We start from the raw sequence: 15,081 nt of genomic DNA on the forward strand, positions 1-15,081 counted from the left end.
ATCGATTGAAGGCGCGGTCAGGTGACAATTCTCAGTGCAAATACAAGAAAAAAGAAGGGTTGGGTTGTCGGTCTTCATACTGAAGATTAATCAAGTCAATTTTGTTAATTTCGAAGCTTATTTTTCCACAATCTTGAAAAGAAATCTAACCCTTCTTCCTTTATTGCAATAAATATATCAACAAATTAATTATTCTAAATTAATGGATACTCTGGAAGAGATATTAATCATAATTATATTTATCTTAGTTCGCAATCAACTGTTGACCAATCCTAAACGACAAAGAGTACTGCGTTTGACAAAAATAGGAGATCGTGCAAGGCAGAAAATTAAGCTCACTGAATGGGTTTCCTCGACAGATCGAAACCCTTTTATAGACTGAATTTTTTTTTAGATCCCCACGCACTCCCTCTATTGTATATTATTTGTTTTTTTTTTGTTTCTACCAAAGATTTTCTCACAATCGTTCAAATCCACTCCGCGAAAACAGTCCCTTTTCAGTTTTTTACTTTGTGATTTTTAAGATACGATGGATGAAATAGTTGTTGTTGTCTTTCAAGTTTCGATTTAAATATAGATCAGATAAATATTAATTTTTTATCCTTGGATATAGGGTCGTTGTAAATAACTTAGATATAATATTTTTCAGAGAAGCTTTTTATAATAGAAAAAATGTATAAAGTAATGTTTAAATTATGTATACAGATATAGCTGAAATAAATCATATTAATTTCTATTTCTCTTATTTCCTCGTTGTTTTGTTCGTTCAATAAATCATTTACTTATACGTTTATTGTTTCATATATACCACACTACAAACACTTTTATATAAACTGTTATCTTCTTAATATACTCTGTTTCTGAAGCCGTAATTGTTGAAACCGAAATGCTTCTTGTAACAACCTGGAAACAACGTATTTATTCGTTTTACAGATTTTTTCTGACCTACTTACGTCTACAAAAGATCTCCCCGCAATGCTCCTCGACGTTGGCGGCGTCCAAGGGTTTCAGACAGGAGTAACAGGAGAAACAACTGTTATGGTACGCCCCGTAAGAGGTAAGGACAATTTCGGCCGCGTACACCTTAAAAATAACGATTTTATCGAAATGCTGGGCCCACGACCTGTTGAGAGATCTCACCTTATGCCCGCACCTCCTGCACGGCGCGCACCCCGTATACTTGTGACACCGGTTCACGTCGCAGTGCATCTTGTTCTGGCACCCGTACCTCGGCTCGCCGCAGCTCGTCCTCGCCGTCTGCCTGCCGAAGGACTCGCACGAGTCCGTCAACTCGCGCCTCTTGCTCAGGCTGCGGGCCGCCCTGTCCAGGCAGGAGGAGGACCGGGACGCGCAGGTGACGGGGCACTTGCGTCTCCTCAGTCCGGACCTGCTCTTCGGCTGGCACTGGTACACGGGGAAGGGGCAGGGCCGGCACCGGTCCTTCAGGCCCGTCGGCGGACATATCCTCCTAAAGGGGAGGTCGGTTGAGGTGCGCGTAAACGAGGTGGGTCCTTTGGCGGATGCGCCGATATGGCGAGGTCCAAAGATTCGTTTTTGGTCTTGAGGCTCTGACGAGATCGAAATCTTGGTCTTTTTAGTTCGATTAAGATCGATCCATGCGTCTTTCCGACAATAACAAGGAATTTTCTGTTTCAGGGAAGATTTCGAAGAGGATTGTGATCTTAAGGCCGAAGTTAAAGGATGATCAAAGGGTCTTAGAGCACAGTCTTGTCCCTTCCTAGGGCTGGGCTGCTAAGGGATCTCCCCGAAGATCATTCGTTAGCTTCGGCCTAAGACCCCGAGTGGTTGAAGTGAAGGAACGATCGAAAGGTCTTAGGGCACAGTCTTGTCCCTCGGGGTTGGGCTGCTAAGGGATCTCCCGGAGGTCATCCTTAACTTCAGCCATTCGGGGTCCGAAAGGTCGAAGAAAAGGAACGATGGAAGGGTCTTAGAGCACGGTCTTGTCCCTTCTTAGGGCTGGGCTGCTAAGGGATCTCCCGGAGGTCGTTCCCAACTTTAGCCATCGATGGACCAGGAGCGCGAAAGCGAGATGTGTTACGTCAATGTGAGTAAAATTCAATTTTCACCTGCTATGCATGCCTATTTCAATTATAAAAATTTAAGGAAAGTTAAAGATAACAGAATGTTGAGAATCCCAATTAGCGCATCCACCAAAATGCAGCACGAATTTTCGTTTGGCGCATCCACCAAAATTTTTAGAAATCGCGTTTAGCGCATCCACCAAAACGTCATGCATCTCCCACCGCTCGGCGCATCCGCCAAATTTTCCATCTACCGAACGACCTCGTTCACGAGCGCTCTTCCCACACTCACTTGTCTCCGACCGGATTCCGGTTGAAGTAGTTGGCCAGTTCCCTGGGCAGGGCGGGACTGGCGCCCTTGCACCCCTTCCGTCGGTTCCTGCAGGCGAAGAAATCCTCGGAATGCGTCGGACTCACCTTGCAGAAGTTCTGAAATTTCGGCCGTTATAGCGAGGTAGCTCGGGTATCGGGGGGGCAATATTTACGTGACTGGAGCTCGTGCACGGCTCGCACTGTTCCTCGATGGTGGCCGCCTCGTCTTCGCCCTCGAACGAGCAGTACTTCCGGAATATCTTGAAGCACGAGTGGCAGTAGATCTCGCCCTTGTAGACCCTGGCGAAGTCCGCGTTCAGGTCGCAGTTGCACTTGTCTGCGGGAAATTTAACGAGGATTATACAGGGTGGATCAACTGGTTAACCATTTGAAAAAGTTGAACGTTTTTAACTCGTATTTTGATTGATATTTCTCCTCAAAGATACCGTGTGATTTTTTGATAGGGGACGTGGATTGAGTGGCACATTATTTCGAGAATTTTTCAATAATTAGTAGATGATTCTTTATGTACTTGAGTTTGAAAATGTTTCCTTTAAAATTTTCTCGATCACTTTGGAACTAGAGAGATGAAATTCGTCTGAAATCATGATCACTATGTATTATTTTTGAATCCTGAAGAGAGGGTCTTTCAAAATTTCTTTGGATAGATGTTATACAGGGTAGATCTTTGACTCGTGGCAATATTTCAACAGTAGATTCTTGAGTCCAAAGGAAACACTTTTGGGTACTTTTTGGCTGAATACAACTCAGTGTCACAGATAATTTTGTTTTTCCAGGGGTGGCACAGCTCATTTTAATAACTTAAGAAGGCTATATCTTTTTATCAGTGCCGATTCGAAAAAAATGGTATAGGAAAAAAGTGTTCCTTTTGACCTCAAGGGTCTACTGTTAAAATATTTGTACGAGTCAAAGATTCACCCTATATTAACAAGGTTAATATACTGACGTTGCCAGACTTCCAAACCTATCCTGAATTCTACATAAAATCACGTGAAGCAGTTTCGAGTCTTATGAATGGAAAATTACGGTTTTTTTTTACGATTGTATCGAAAAATTGAGAACTTACTGCATCTGAAACAGCACTTGTGCCAGACCTTGTTGAGGGTGATCCTCGGCTCGTCGGGGCATACCTTCTTACCGCAACCGGCGCATTGTGGCATCTTCTTCGGTTTTTTAGGTACTACTGGAATTTGGGGGTAGCGAAATCGAACGAGGGGGGCCTTTTAAGACCCATAGCAGGAATTTATCATTGGGGATCGAAACTTAACGTCAGATTTTGAAATTTGCGAATGCGTCACAGAAAAAACTTCGATCCCTGACGGTAAAAACGTCGCTTTTTCGACGTAAAGCGGTGTACGGGGTGGCTCAAGGAAAACCTAGAGGATTTTTCTCGGGTAGGAGTGGTGGAAAGTGATTTCAAGGGATGGACCTGATGTTATTGACCTCAAAGGGCTTAGGAGCAAGATATACTTGTAAAAATCGTTGTTTCGGATTGAAAAAAATTCTAGGCCCCCTCTCGCTCTGCGCTCTTGCAGCGACGTGCTCCTTCGGGCGCGTATCATATTTATATTTCGGATTAATGAATAGAGGCCTGTTTAACGCTGATCGCTGATCCGTGAATTTTGTCTGATACAAAGCGAAAGGGGTTGCGGGATCGCTCATGCGGCTAATTCGTGATTAATTTCTTTTTTTCCGTTTTTAAAACGTTCGAATAGCGCCATCGGAACGGGCTGACGTTAGCAGACGTTGCAATTGATGGTTTTTGCCTTTCGGAGCTCGGTCCAGGTACGATTAAAAACGGGTGCAGAAAACCTGAACAATAATTCAGAGACCGATTAACATACAGACGAACAATCGCGTTTATGAATCGCCTACTTATGTTCGGAGGTTGTTAAACGATGACACTTTCAAGGGGTGATTTTTTTCTCTTCAATAGAAGGTTAAATACACCCTAAATACTGAAAATCGTCCATAAAAAACCCTCAAGATAACGCAGTTGAAAAAATAATAGACAAAATGAGTTGTTCTTTAAAAATAAAGGACTTTTTCCATCATATAAACGTATGCCTAACGATCATGGTTCATTGTGAAGCAGTTTTTCATCAAGTACAATCATTTTTCGCACGTATAATCAATATTTCTTTAGTCTACATTGCGTTTTAAAAAAGATCGAACGGTTCTACGCAACCAAAAGCGAATTTCCATCATGAAAAGGCGTTGAGGATGCCAACGTAGCCTTTGGAATGGTTCAGGTTGGTTGGACACAACTCCAAATGGACAATTCATTCGATATTAACCAAAGACTGCGTAAACCTCAAGTCTCACGGTACTCTATCACTGGAACAGTTCGTCGAAGACCTATAAGTGGTAGACCCCGTGTTGCAACTCCAGTAGAAGACCTTTTTTTAACTCTTTCGGCGAGAAGACAGCCTCTTAGCTCTTGCAGGAAACGTCTTCGAAATGCCACAGGCATCAAGTCCCTAAGCACAGTTAAAAGATGTCTCTATAAAGACAATCTAACATCGAGACGCTTATTAAGAATGGTTTCACTCACTCGCGAACACAAGCGTCATGGACAAGAGGGAGCAATGGAGCTGGTACGTTGGCCAAATGATTCATCACTGAAGAAGTGTCAGTCCACGTCCTCTCATACGAAGGAACAGCCACTCTGTTTCCTCTTCGAAGAGGCATTGGATTGAGGTGGACATTGTTTTGGTACCTCCAGGAACCACAAACTCTTAGACATATGTTGATGAAGTTATCAATGTAGGTACCACGTGATTACCTATGGAGAAAACCCGGGTATTCCACACCTTGCATTACCTCCAAGATCCCTCGACCTAAAACCAAACGAGCACGCTTGGAGACAGTTACAAAGAGGCCTTGATGTCCACAGACAAACAGGCTTCAACATCTCTGATGTCTTCGACAACAAATTGGAACTGTGCACTGAGGAAATACCAAGCAGTCATTGATGCAAGTGGAGTTCTAATTAATTTCTTATCCTTCTTCACTCCCTGTCGAAAACACCTCGTATATCGATTATTATCGGACGATTCAAGGACCAGTAGTTCAAATGCAACAATCGAGACCTGCATACGCCCTCGAGCAGCCTTCGGCCCTCGTCGTATACCTAGTAACATCTATCAGAAACGTCAGACGTTTCGGATGCACTCGAAACGGCGGTAATTACCAATTATCCCGATCCGTGTTACTTTCCGACGAGTTCCCAATTAACGAGGATGTTAATTAATACATAGACACAATAAAACTATAGGCGGCCGTCGCCGGCGTCGACTCCGAACGCACGAGGCCGCGGGTTTCCACTCCTCGGTCGTTTTTACCCCGTTCATAATATCCAATATAATATACATCAGCGGCAGGAACCCCGAAGATTAATATCCACGCCGAGGCGGTCTAGGTTTGCGCTCCATTTCGGTGCGCTGCGGGCTCCAACGTAAAAAATTGCCTTTCGGTTTTCCGCCTGACGGTTCGCCAGACTCGGAGAACGGTTTTTTTTGGATCCTGCACGGCCGAATTGCACAATTGGTCCTTCGAAGATGGATATCTTGTTTTCGTTCGGATGGCGGGAAAAAATTCCCGCTGAGATACGGTTTTTGATGGAGGGAAAACACGAGATGAATATATTCTGCATTTATTCAGTGCTAGATTGTTGAATAGGCAAATAGATCTTTGTTCTGAATATATTCTTTAACTTTACGTACTGAATTATGAATCTCCATTTATTGAACATATCTCGTGGACAAATTCTGTTGCTCCATGCCCTGAACATATCCTGTAGCTTCATGTACTGAACGTATCTTGCATCTCCAAATCTCCATCTATTGAACAGTTCTCGTAGCTAAATGGTCTAAACATATCCTGCAGCTTCATGTATTGAACATCCCCTGATTATCCACTGAACATATTCTGTAGCTCCACTCATCAAACTTTTTGAGCAGTTGTATGTAATGAACATATTCTGCAGTCCTAGATACTGAACATTTTCTGTAGCTGTATATGTTGGCAACCTTCTAAAGTCCCAGATAACGAACATTTTCTCAAGATACTCGTTCTGAACATATTCTGTAACTTCGATTAGTGGACATATTCAGTAGATGTATGTGTTGAACATTTTCTGTAGTTCCACCCAAATTACTGAGCATATTCGGTAGCTGTCTATGTTGAAAATATTCTGCAGTCCTAGATAACGAACATTTTTTGTGGCTACCCGTTCTGAACATATTCTGTAACTTCGATTTCTGAATATTTTCTGTAGCTGTATATGTTGACAATCCTCTAAAGGCCCAGATAACGAACATTTTCTCAAGATACTCGTTCTGAACATATTCTATAACTTCGATTAGTGAACATATTCTGTAGATGTATATGTTGAACGTATTCTGTAGTTCCACATAAATTACTGAACATATTCGGTAGCTGTCTATGTTGAAAATATTCTGCAGTCCCAGATAATGAACATTTTTTGTGGCTACCCGTTCTGAACATATTCTGTAACTTCGATTTCTGAATATTTTCTGTAGCTGTATATGTTGACAATCTTCTGAAGTCCCAGATAATCGAACATTTTCTGAAGATACTCGTCCTGAACATATTCTGTAACTTCGATTAGTGAACATATTCTGTAGATGTATATGTTGAACATATTCTGTAGTTCCACATAAATAACTGAACATATTCGGTAGCTGTCTATGTTGAAAATATTCCGCAGTCCTAGATAATGAACGTTTTTTGTGGCTACCCGTTCTGAACATATTCTGTAACTTCGATTACTGAACATTTTCTGTAGCTGTATATGTTGACAATCTTCTGAAGTCCCAGATAATCGAACATTTTCTGAAGATACTCGTCCTGAACATATTCTGTAACTTCGATTAGTGAACATATTCTGTAGATGTATATGTTGAACATATTCTGTAGTTCCACATAAATAACTGAACATATTCGGTAGCTGTCTATGTTGAAAGTATTCCGCAGTCCTAGATAATGAACGTTTTTTGTGGCTACCCGTTCTGAACATATTCTGTAACTTCGATTACTGAACATTTTCTGTAGCTGTATATGTTGACAATCTTCTGAAGTCCCAGATAATCGAACATTTTCTCAAGATACTCGTTCTGAACATATTCTGTAACTTCGATTAGTGAACATATTCTGTAGTTCCACATAAATTACTGAACATATTCTGTAGCTGTCTATGTTGAAAATATTCTGCATTCCCAGATAATGAACATTTTCTGTAGCTCTCAATTTTGAACATATTCTGCAACTTCGATTATTGAACATATTCTGTAGCTGTATATGTTGAACATATTCTGTAGATAATGGACATTTTCCACCTGTAGCTACATTTAACAATTATTTTCTGTAAGTTCATGTACTGAACATATCTTGACTTCTTTCATGACAGCTCCTTTAGGTAAACATCGTGTTTTCCAGTTTATAACAACTTATTCCTATGTTTATCGCTATTTTATGTTTTCGGTCCTGTAGCGTGGAAGCTTAATCGAGTATAAATTCCATTTTGCCAACGCTACCCTCGTTTTTCCTCCCCATTTTCTCGCACGAATATCGCGTTACCGCGCGCGCGAGGCAAACGGCCGCTACAACTCATTTTTCCTCCTTGAATCTGTCAACTCATTCTCGAAAGTTAATCGCGTCCGAACGGCATAATTCCGGCCGACAATTCACTTCCTTGCGACGTCGAGATAATTAAATTCTTAAACCGTTTTTCCGGAGAAAATCGACCTCGGCACCCCCTCGCTTTCTTTCGGCCCGACGACGGGCTACCGCCCGCACCGACCCCCTTTTTATAATTTATTAATCAAGATCTCTTCGTCTCCGCGCTCCGGGAAAAGTGGACGAAATAATTAATTTAAAGCAATACGCAGCCGGCGGAACCGTTTCATTTGCAGGATTAAAAAACATCAATCCGACCGGATTCTTCCAGTGGCGATTAATTAAGCCTTCATCTGGACCTCGAGGAGGTCGATTGATGTTCCTGACGTCTTATTTTTCCGGCGAAGGGTGCACAGATTGACGTTTTTTGTTTTTTTCAATCCAGGGATCGTCTCAGAGGGCTCATCTGATGTGACAGGTCGAAAGTGGAAAAACAAGAGCTTGTACAAGAAAAATTTTCAAGGGTTTTAAGACCAGATTGAACTTGTCTCTGAAGCATAGAAATCTGTGATATAGCACGCGATCTTGGAGGTTAAGATTCCTCGGGCATCGCTGGCTAAGCTCTTCCACTTCTGACTGAAAACTCCTGCTGTCTCTTAGACCAAATCACTGTTGAATTCAACTCCTTCTTTTGTAAAAGGAAACGTCTGTACTTGGCCGTGGATGATCAAACGATTCAGCCCACGGGAGGGACAACAGATCTTAAGGTCGCAGCTCAACGAAGCCCCCTTTAAAACCTAGAATCATCTTTATGAACTAGCCACGACCCAGAGGATCCCCAAGATCGATCTCATATTCGAACATTCTTCTTCTTCTCGCTCGCCGGGCGAAAATCAATCGGGCGAGACCGTTTACGAAAACGCGTTAATCGCGTTAGCCGCGCGTCGTCGACGAAAGATCGGGGGCGGCGGGGGGGCGGTCGACGCGACTCGAGGGGGACGAAGATTCGGACGGAGGCTGTGGATGACAGGTCTTACGAGGGTACGGACCGCCCGCGGCCGTCTCTGGAAGGAACGGACTCTGTGCCGCGTGATGGTCCTTCGATTGACGATGACGGGCGCTAGTCGTCGTCGGGGATTTTCAATGCGGAGCTCTGATTGTACGTCGGGGGGTGTTCGGACAACTTGGAAACTGTGCCGAGACGGTTCGAAGGGTTGCTTTGGAGTTAGTTTGCGAGAGGAGGGCGCTTAAGAGAGTCATAGTGACTTTTTGTAAGTATGACTCTCTAAGGTAGCCAAATTCCCATAACTACCTTAAGAGTCATAGTAACTTTTTCGAACTATAACACTTCTGACATAGATATACGCCCAAAAAGTAACTATGACTCTTAAGGTAGTTAAGGTAGTCATAACTACCTTCTGACGTAGATATACGCCCAAAAAGGAACTATGACTCTTAAGGTAGTAATGGGCATTTGACTACCTCAAGATTCATAGTTACTATGGCGTATATCTACGTCAGAAGTGTTATAGCTAGACTAACTATGACTCTTTAGGTAGTCATAACTACCTTCTGACGTAGATATACGCCCGAAAAGTAACTAAGACTCTTAAGGTAGTCAAATGCCCATGACTACCTTAAGAGTCTTAGTTACTTTTTGGGCGTATATCTACGTCAGGAGGTAGTTATGAATACCTTAACTACCTTAAGAGTCATCGTTACTTTTTGGGCGTATATCTAGGTCGGAAGTGTTATAGCTAGACTAACAATGACTCTTTAGGTAGTCATAACTACCTTCTGACGTAGATATACGCCCAAAAAGTAACTATGACTCTTAAGGTAGTTAAGGTAGTCATAACTACCTTCTGACGTAGATATACGCCCAAAAAGGAACTATGACTCTTAAGGTAGTAATGGGCATTTGACTACCTCAAGATTCATAGTTACTATGGCGTATATCTACGTCAGAAGTGTTATAGCTAGACTAACTATGACTCTTTAGGTAGTCATAACTACCTTCTGACGTAGATATACGCCCAAAAAGTAACTAAGACTCTTAAGGTAGTCAAATGCCCATGACTACCTTAAGAGTCTTAGTTACTTTTTGGGCGTATATCTACGTCAGGAGGTAGTTATGAATACCTTAACTACCTTAAGAGTCATCGTTACTTTTTGGGCGTATATCTAGGTCGAAAGTGTTATAGCTAGACTAACAATGACTCTTTAGGTAGTCATAACTACCTTCTGACGTAGATATACGCCCAAAAAGTAACTAAGACTCTTAAGGTAGTCAAATGCCCATGACTACCTTAAGAGTCTTAGTTACTTTTTGGGCAGAAGGTAGTTATGAATACCTTAACTACCTTAAGAGTCATCGTTACTTTTTGGGCGTATATCTAGGTCGGAAGTGTTATAGCTAGACTAACAATGACTCTTTAGGTAGTCATAACTACCTTCTGACGTAGATATACGCCCAAAAAGTAACTAAGACTCTTAAGGTGGTCAAATGCCCATGACTACTTTAAGAGTCTTAGTTACTTTTTGGGCGTATATCTACGTCAGAAGGTAGTTATGAATACCTTAACTACCTTCATAGTTAATCATAGTCATAGTTAATTTTTCTAGCTAACTAACTAACTAACATTCTGACGTAGATATACGCCCAAAAAGTAACTATAACTCTTTAAGGTAGTCATGGGCATTTAGCTACTTTAGTGGAGTTATAGTTATAAATTGTGACTGGATCAGGAAATAATGGCAAACATTCATTCATTTATTCATGCCAGTCGAAAGATCCCTTCGAATGGAACATTAATTCGAATCAAACTTACAGCGATGAAATATCATCATTGAAACAAGATTTATCTCACGATTCCTTTATTGATTTCAATTGAAAACAGCCAGAGGTCTAGGTCCCAACCTTTTAGGTTTTAGGGTCGTGCTACTTCCCCTTATTCTGAACCGATTCCCAAACCCGAAATCTTGCTTCCTGTTATCCTGGTAGTAATTCTTCCTGAAGGTGTATTGTCTCCTGGTTTTGTCCCTGTCCATTCCGTAGGCGTTGTATTGCGAGATCGGAATTCTACCGCGATGTGAAAACATTCCGTCACTGTCTCTCGTCGTTTTGGAATCTACCTGATGATAATGAAAATTTTCGAGAAGTGGCTTACGATTTCTTGTTTGAGTCATAGAAGGATACTGGTTTGGAAATCTTGCTCTCCAATGTCCAATTCTCTTGTTTTGTCCTGCTATGACTGCAATTGTAAAAACGGCAAAGACGATGGAGAGTTTGAGCTGAAAATTTATCGATTATTCGTTGTAGCAGATCGAGTAGGATTTTTCTTACCATCGTTTAGCGGTCGCGGTCAATGTATGAATGTTAGACTGTTAAAATGCACATGACTGAATTGTTGCAGCAGTATTTCTTCTTATAAAGACTGAAGAAGATGTGCTAAACGTTAACGGTTCACGAATTGGGACCAGTAATGCGGAAAACGGTAGTTTCAGTTAGCCTAGATCCGTTGAAAAATTTAATTATCACCCTGTACAGGACGGTCAGAGCATCTGAATTTCTTGCGTACTAGCGTACTAAATAAACTAGCTATTCTGATAAGTTATGACGCGATCCAGAGAAATGGGGTTCCATTTTAATCCATATATGGAAATTTCAGTCAATTCTCCTAGAAAAAAACAAAAAATGAAATTTATCAACACAACTATCATCGCATGCATCCCATCCCCCTTTGCGACCGCTGATAATTTATCTCCCTAAACCAATTACGACCATTTGCAACGCCCGATTCGTCTAGGACCGATGAAAAATTAAAATGATAAAAAAAGGATGACCCGGCGTGCCCAACCGATCTGAGATTTCCAAGGCGATAAATAAAATAAATCGGTGTGTAACAGTTGCAGAACCGAGAATAATTCGTGCTGCATGAACAATTCCCGTTCAACTCTCTCTATCTATATATATATATATGAATTGAAAGGGGTGTGAAATGAAGGGATGCCGCCGTGGAAAGTGACAATGCCGAGCGCGCGCCCGTCATCGCTTTTTAACCGTTCCCGGTCAATATTTACGGATTTGGTCGGATACGGTGCGATTTTTTAATCGGACGGATTTGTCAAGGAGATTCTGCATGCGTAGGGGAGATCTGTTTGCTGGCAGCTTCATTCGGAGGTGGATGAAATTTACTAAAAGAGTTGCTCTTTCAGAATATTTATCACATTTCCATCTACGGTTAGTTTTATTCAGAGAAAAATTACTCGCAAGGTGACTATAGAAAAATTTCCAAAAAGATGGGTGGAATCACTTAAATGATCGTCAAGACCGAACGGCTGCATCGAGCTTCATGAATTCTTCAGATTTTTAACTAGAGGAGTTGCGCTTTCAAAATATTTATCACATTTCCATCTACGGTTAGTTTTATTCAGAGAAAAATTACTCGCAAGGTGACTATAGAAAAATTTCCAAAAAGATGGGTGGAATCACTTAAATGATCGTCAAGACCGAACGGCTGCATCGAGCTTCATGAATTCTTCAGATTTTTAACTAGAGGAGTTGCGCTTTCAAAATATTTATCACATTTCCATCTACGGTTAGTTTTATTCAGAGAAAAATTACTCGCAAGGTGACTATAGAAAAATTTCCAAAAAGATGGGTGGAATCACTTAAATGATCGTCAAGACCGAACGGCTGCATCGAGCTTCATGAATTCTTCAGATTTTTAACTAGAGGAGTTGCGCTTTCAAAATATTTATCACATTTCCATCTACGGTTAGTTTTATTGGGAGAAAAATTACTCTCAAGATGACTATAGAAAAATTCCCAAAAATTAAGGGTGAGTTAAAACTCCGTGTAGATCGAACGGTTGCACCGAAATTTCTAGATTCATTAATAGAAGAGCGACTCCCTTAAAATATGTATCACTTTCAGCTCCATACGATCACCCCGCACGAATTGGCAGAAACAGATTTTACCCCGTGACAAATCACGCAACGGGCCATGGATACGTAAACAGACGCGCGGGGAGACGCCTTATTAAAATATTTTTAATATAAATAGGGGCGTCACGCCTCATTAGAAACATCAAATTTGCATGCATTATACGGACGCTGCCGCCGTCGCCGCGGCGTCGTCGATGCCTTATTGTTTTCGATGGTGATGAGACTTTAAAGTCGGCCGCATGAATAATGCGACCGATCTAGGGGTGCTGGATGTTTTGGATGTGCGTATATGGGGGATGATTTGTCGGCTCTTCTATCCCGACGCATGAATACGATAACGAATCGTATGGTCGAGATGTTCGTTCTTCGTCTTTACGGGAACTAGGGATTTTTTTGATAACGGACATTTCTCGGAATATAAATGGTCAGCTGACGTTGGTATCAGAGGTGATATCGAAACCTAAGAACATGGAAAAACCAATATCAACACGAGAAAAAAAGAGACTCCCTTGATAAATGGCGCTTGGCTACCAGTCATGCATAACGTGACTGTGAAACCAATTCGCATTGTAGGGGATGAACCAATTGTAGACCAAGGGATATCTACCTATTGCAGTTGTAGAAGCTTCTGGTGAAATACGAAACCAGGGCTCAAAAGCAGCGAAGTTAAAACTGTTAGAGAAATATTTGACAATGACAGTTGAAGGATAAGTGCGAGATTTCTGAAAACTTATTCGATACATCCTATTGCGAGCTATTTTATATGGATTCCAACTTTGCGATTTCAGAAAAAAATCTAATATTGATCCTAGAAGGCTGTTTCTAGACTGGGCATCGAAAAAACGATATTTTTCGGCCTGTTCCAGCGGATAAAGAGAGACATCCGAACTGAACCTCCCCGATCTAGTTAAAATACCCCGTACAGCCAAGATATCCGACCGAAATTCGGGAACTTTCAGCGGCATAACATTATATATGCATTATAATGCCGCCCCCGTCGAACTTCACTCCCACGCCGCTTTACCGCACGTCGAAAAACCGACTGGTCGACTGGCGAACGTCGGCCGAAGTTAAAGCATTCATATTATATAGAGAGCTAACGTTCAAATATGCCACAAACAGAAATTGAAACCATCCGAATGTATGTTTTAGTTTTTTCTTTTTTCGACTGTTGCTGTCTCTATTCCGGCGCGGATCAAGGGGGCTAGGGGGTGGAGCGCGAATATCGAAGATTAATGGCCGAACGAGGGCTGAATTCGAAAGGAGAAGGACCGGGGGTTGGAGTCGGTTTTTCTTCGGCGAATGTTGAAAAATCTAGTCGTCTTAAATCTTGTGAAAGGGACTCTCGGAGCAGCTATGTAGCGACAATGTTATGACTGCCAAGTGGGCACTGAGGAATTATATGTTAACCAGATACTCTTCTTCTAACGTATAAGCTAGATATGACCCTTCTGTGGCATGGGTGGGAAACGCACCAGTAAAAATGAGTTCGAGAAATACAAAAAGCTTTATAGGGACACTGTGGATTCTCCTAGGTTTGGTACATTTCAAGGAACTCCTTGGGAACATCAATAACAAACAGGCAAACACTTTTCTCGTACTGAGCAAGTGTATGGTTCACCTCCTCGTGTCTCAGAGAGCACTTAGGTAGATTAGGTTTGAACAATCTCAATTGCTGAAGTTCAAGATGGAAACTGTGGATATGGATGGATTGAACTATAGCCTACAGCGTCTGAGGCAACATACGACTTGGCCTCTGACATGGGATGGCTGTAATATCATGAAACATCTAGCCAGAGGGAACAACTTGGTCCTTGGTTCTCCTATGTTATAATTACCAAGGCATTGCTGTATTTGAGTAAATGAAAAAGCTCCTCAATAGGTACTTGGAAGAGAAGATGGCAGCATATTAAGAAGTGAGAGTTATCCAATTGGATAACATAAAGAGCTACAGAAGTTTCTGGGCATCATGGGAGTGCTGATTGAAGCAATTTAAATTGCCATATGCTAAGAAGCGCACATCTAGTTTAGCCAGCTCTCAATCCTCATGGTTTGACAGCCAAGGCTTCTAATCTGTCGAAATGGGTGACCTCTGAAGGATTTATTGGGCGAAACA

General features: G+C 41.7%; 1 protein-coding gene across 1 annotated transcript; it reads right to left on the minus strand.

The window, feature by feature from the left end:
• Window positions 1–777: 777 nt before the first annotated feature.
• LOC123320271 lies at window positions 778–3,685 on the minus strand. The gene is made up of 6 exons (XM_044907541.1): window positions 3,442–3,685; window positions 2,528–2,691; window positions 2,335–2,471; window positions 1,141–1,468; window positions 954–1,083; window positions 778–903 (listed from the first exon to the last, which is right to left on the minus strand). The coding sequence occupies exons 1-6, from the start codon at window positions 3,533–3,535 to the stop codon at window positions 845–847; spliced, it is 912 nt and encodes a 303-aa protein (XP_044763476.1). The 5' UTR covers window positions 3,536–3,685; the 3' UTR covers window positions 778–844.
• Window positions 3,686–15,081: the final 11,396 nt, after the last annotated feature.

Source organism: Coccinella septempunctata, chromosome 9 (genome assembly GCF_907165205.1).
Source record: "Coccinella septempunctata chromosome 9, icCocSept1.1, whole genome shotgun sequence".
Classification (NCBI taxonomy): Eukaryota; Metazoa; Arthropoda; class Insecta; order Coleoptera; family Coccinellidae; genus Coccinella; species Coccinella septempunctata.

Bases quoted from the DNA above. Each gene is read 5' to 3' on its own strand.
- LOC123320271 (XM_044907541.1), bottom strand. From the start codon at position 3,535: ATGCCACAATGCGCCGGTTGCGGTAAGAAGGTATGCCCCGACGAGCCG. The intron at 2,692-3,441 runs GTAAGTTCTCAA...AATTTCCCGCAG, and splicing joins CAAGTGCTGTTTCAGATGCA to ACAAGTGCAACTGCGACCTG. The intron at 2,472-2,527 runs GTAAATATTGCC...CCGAAATTTCAG, and splicing joins CGTGCACGAGCTCCAGTCAC to AACTTCTGCAAGGTGAGTCC.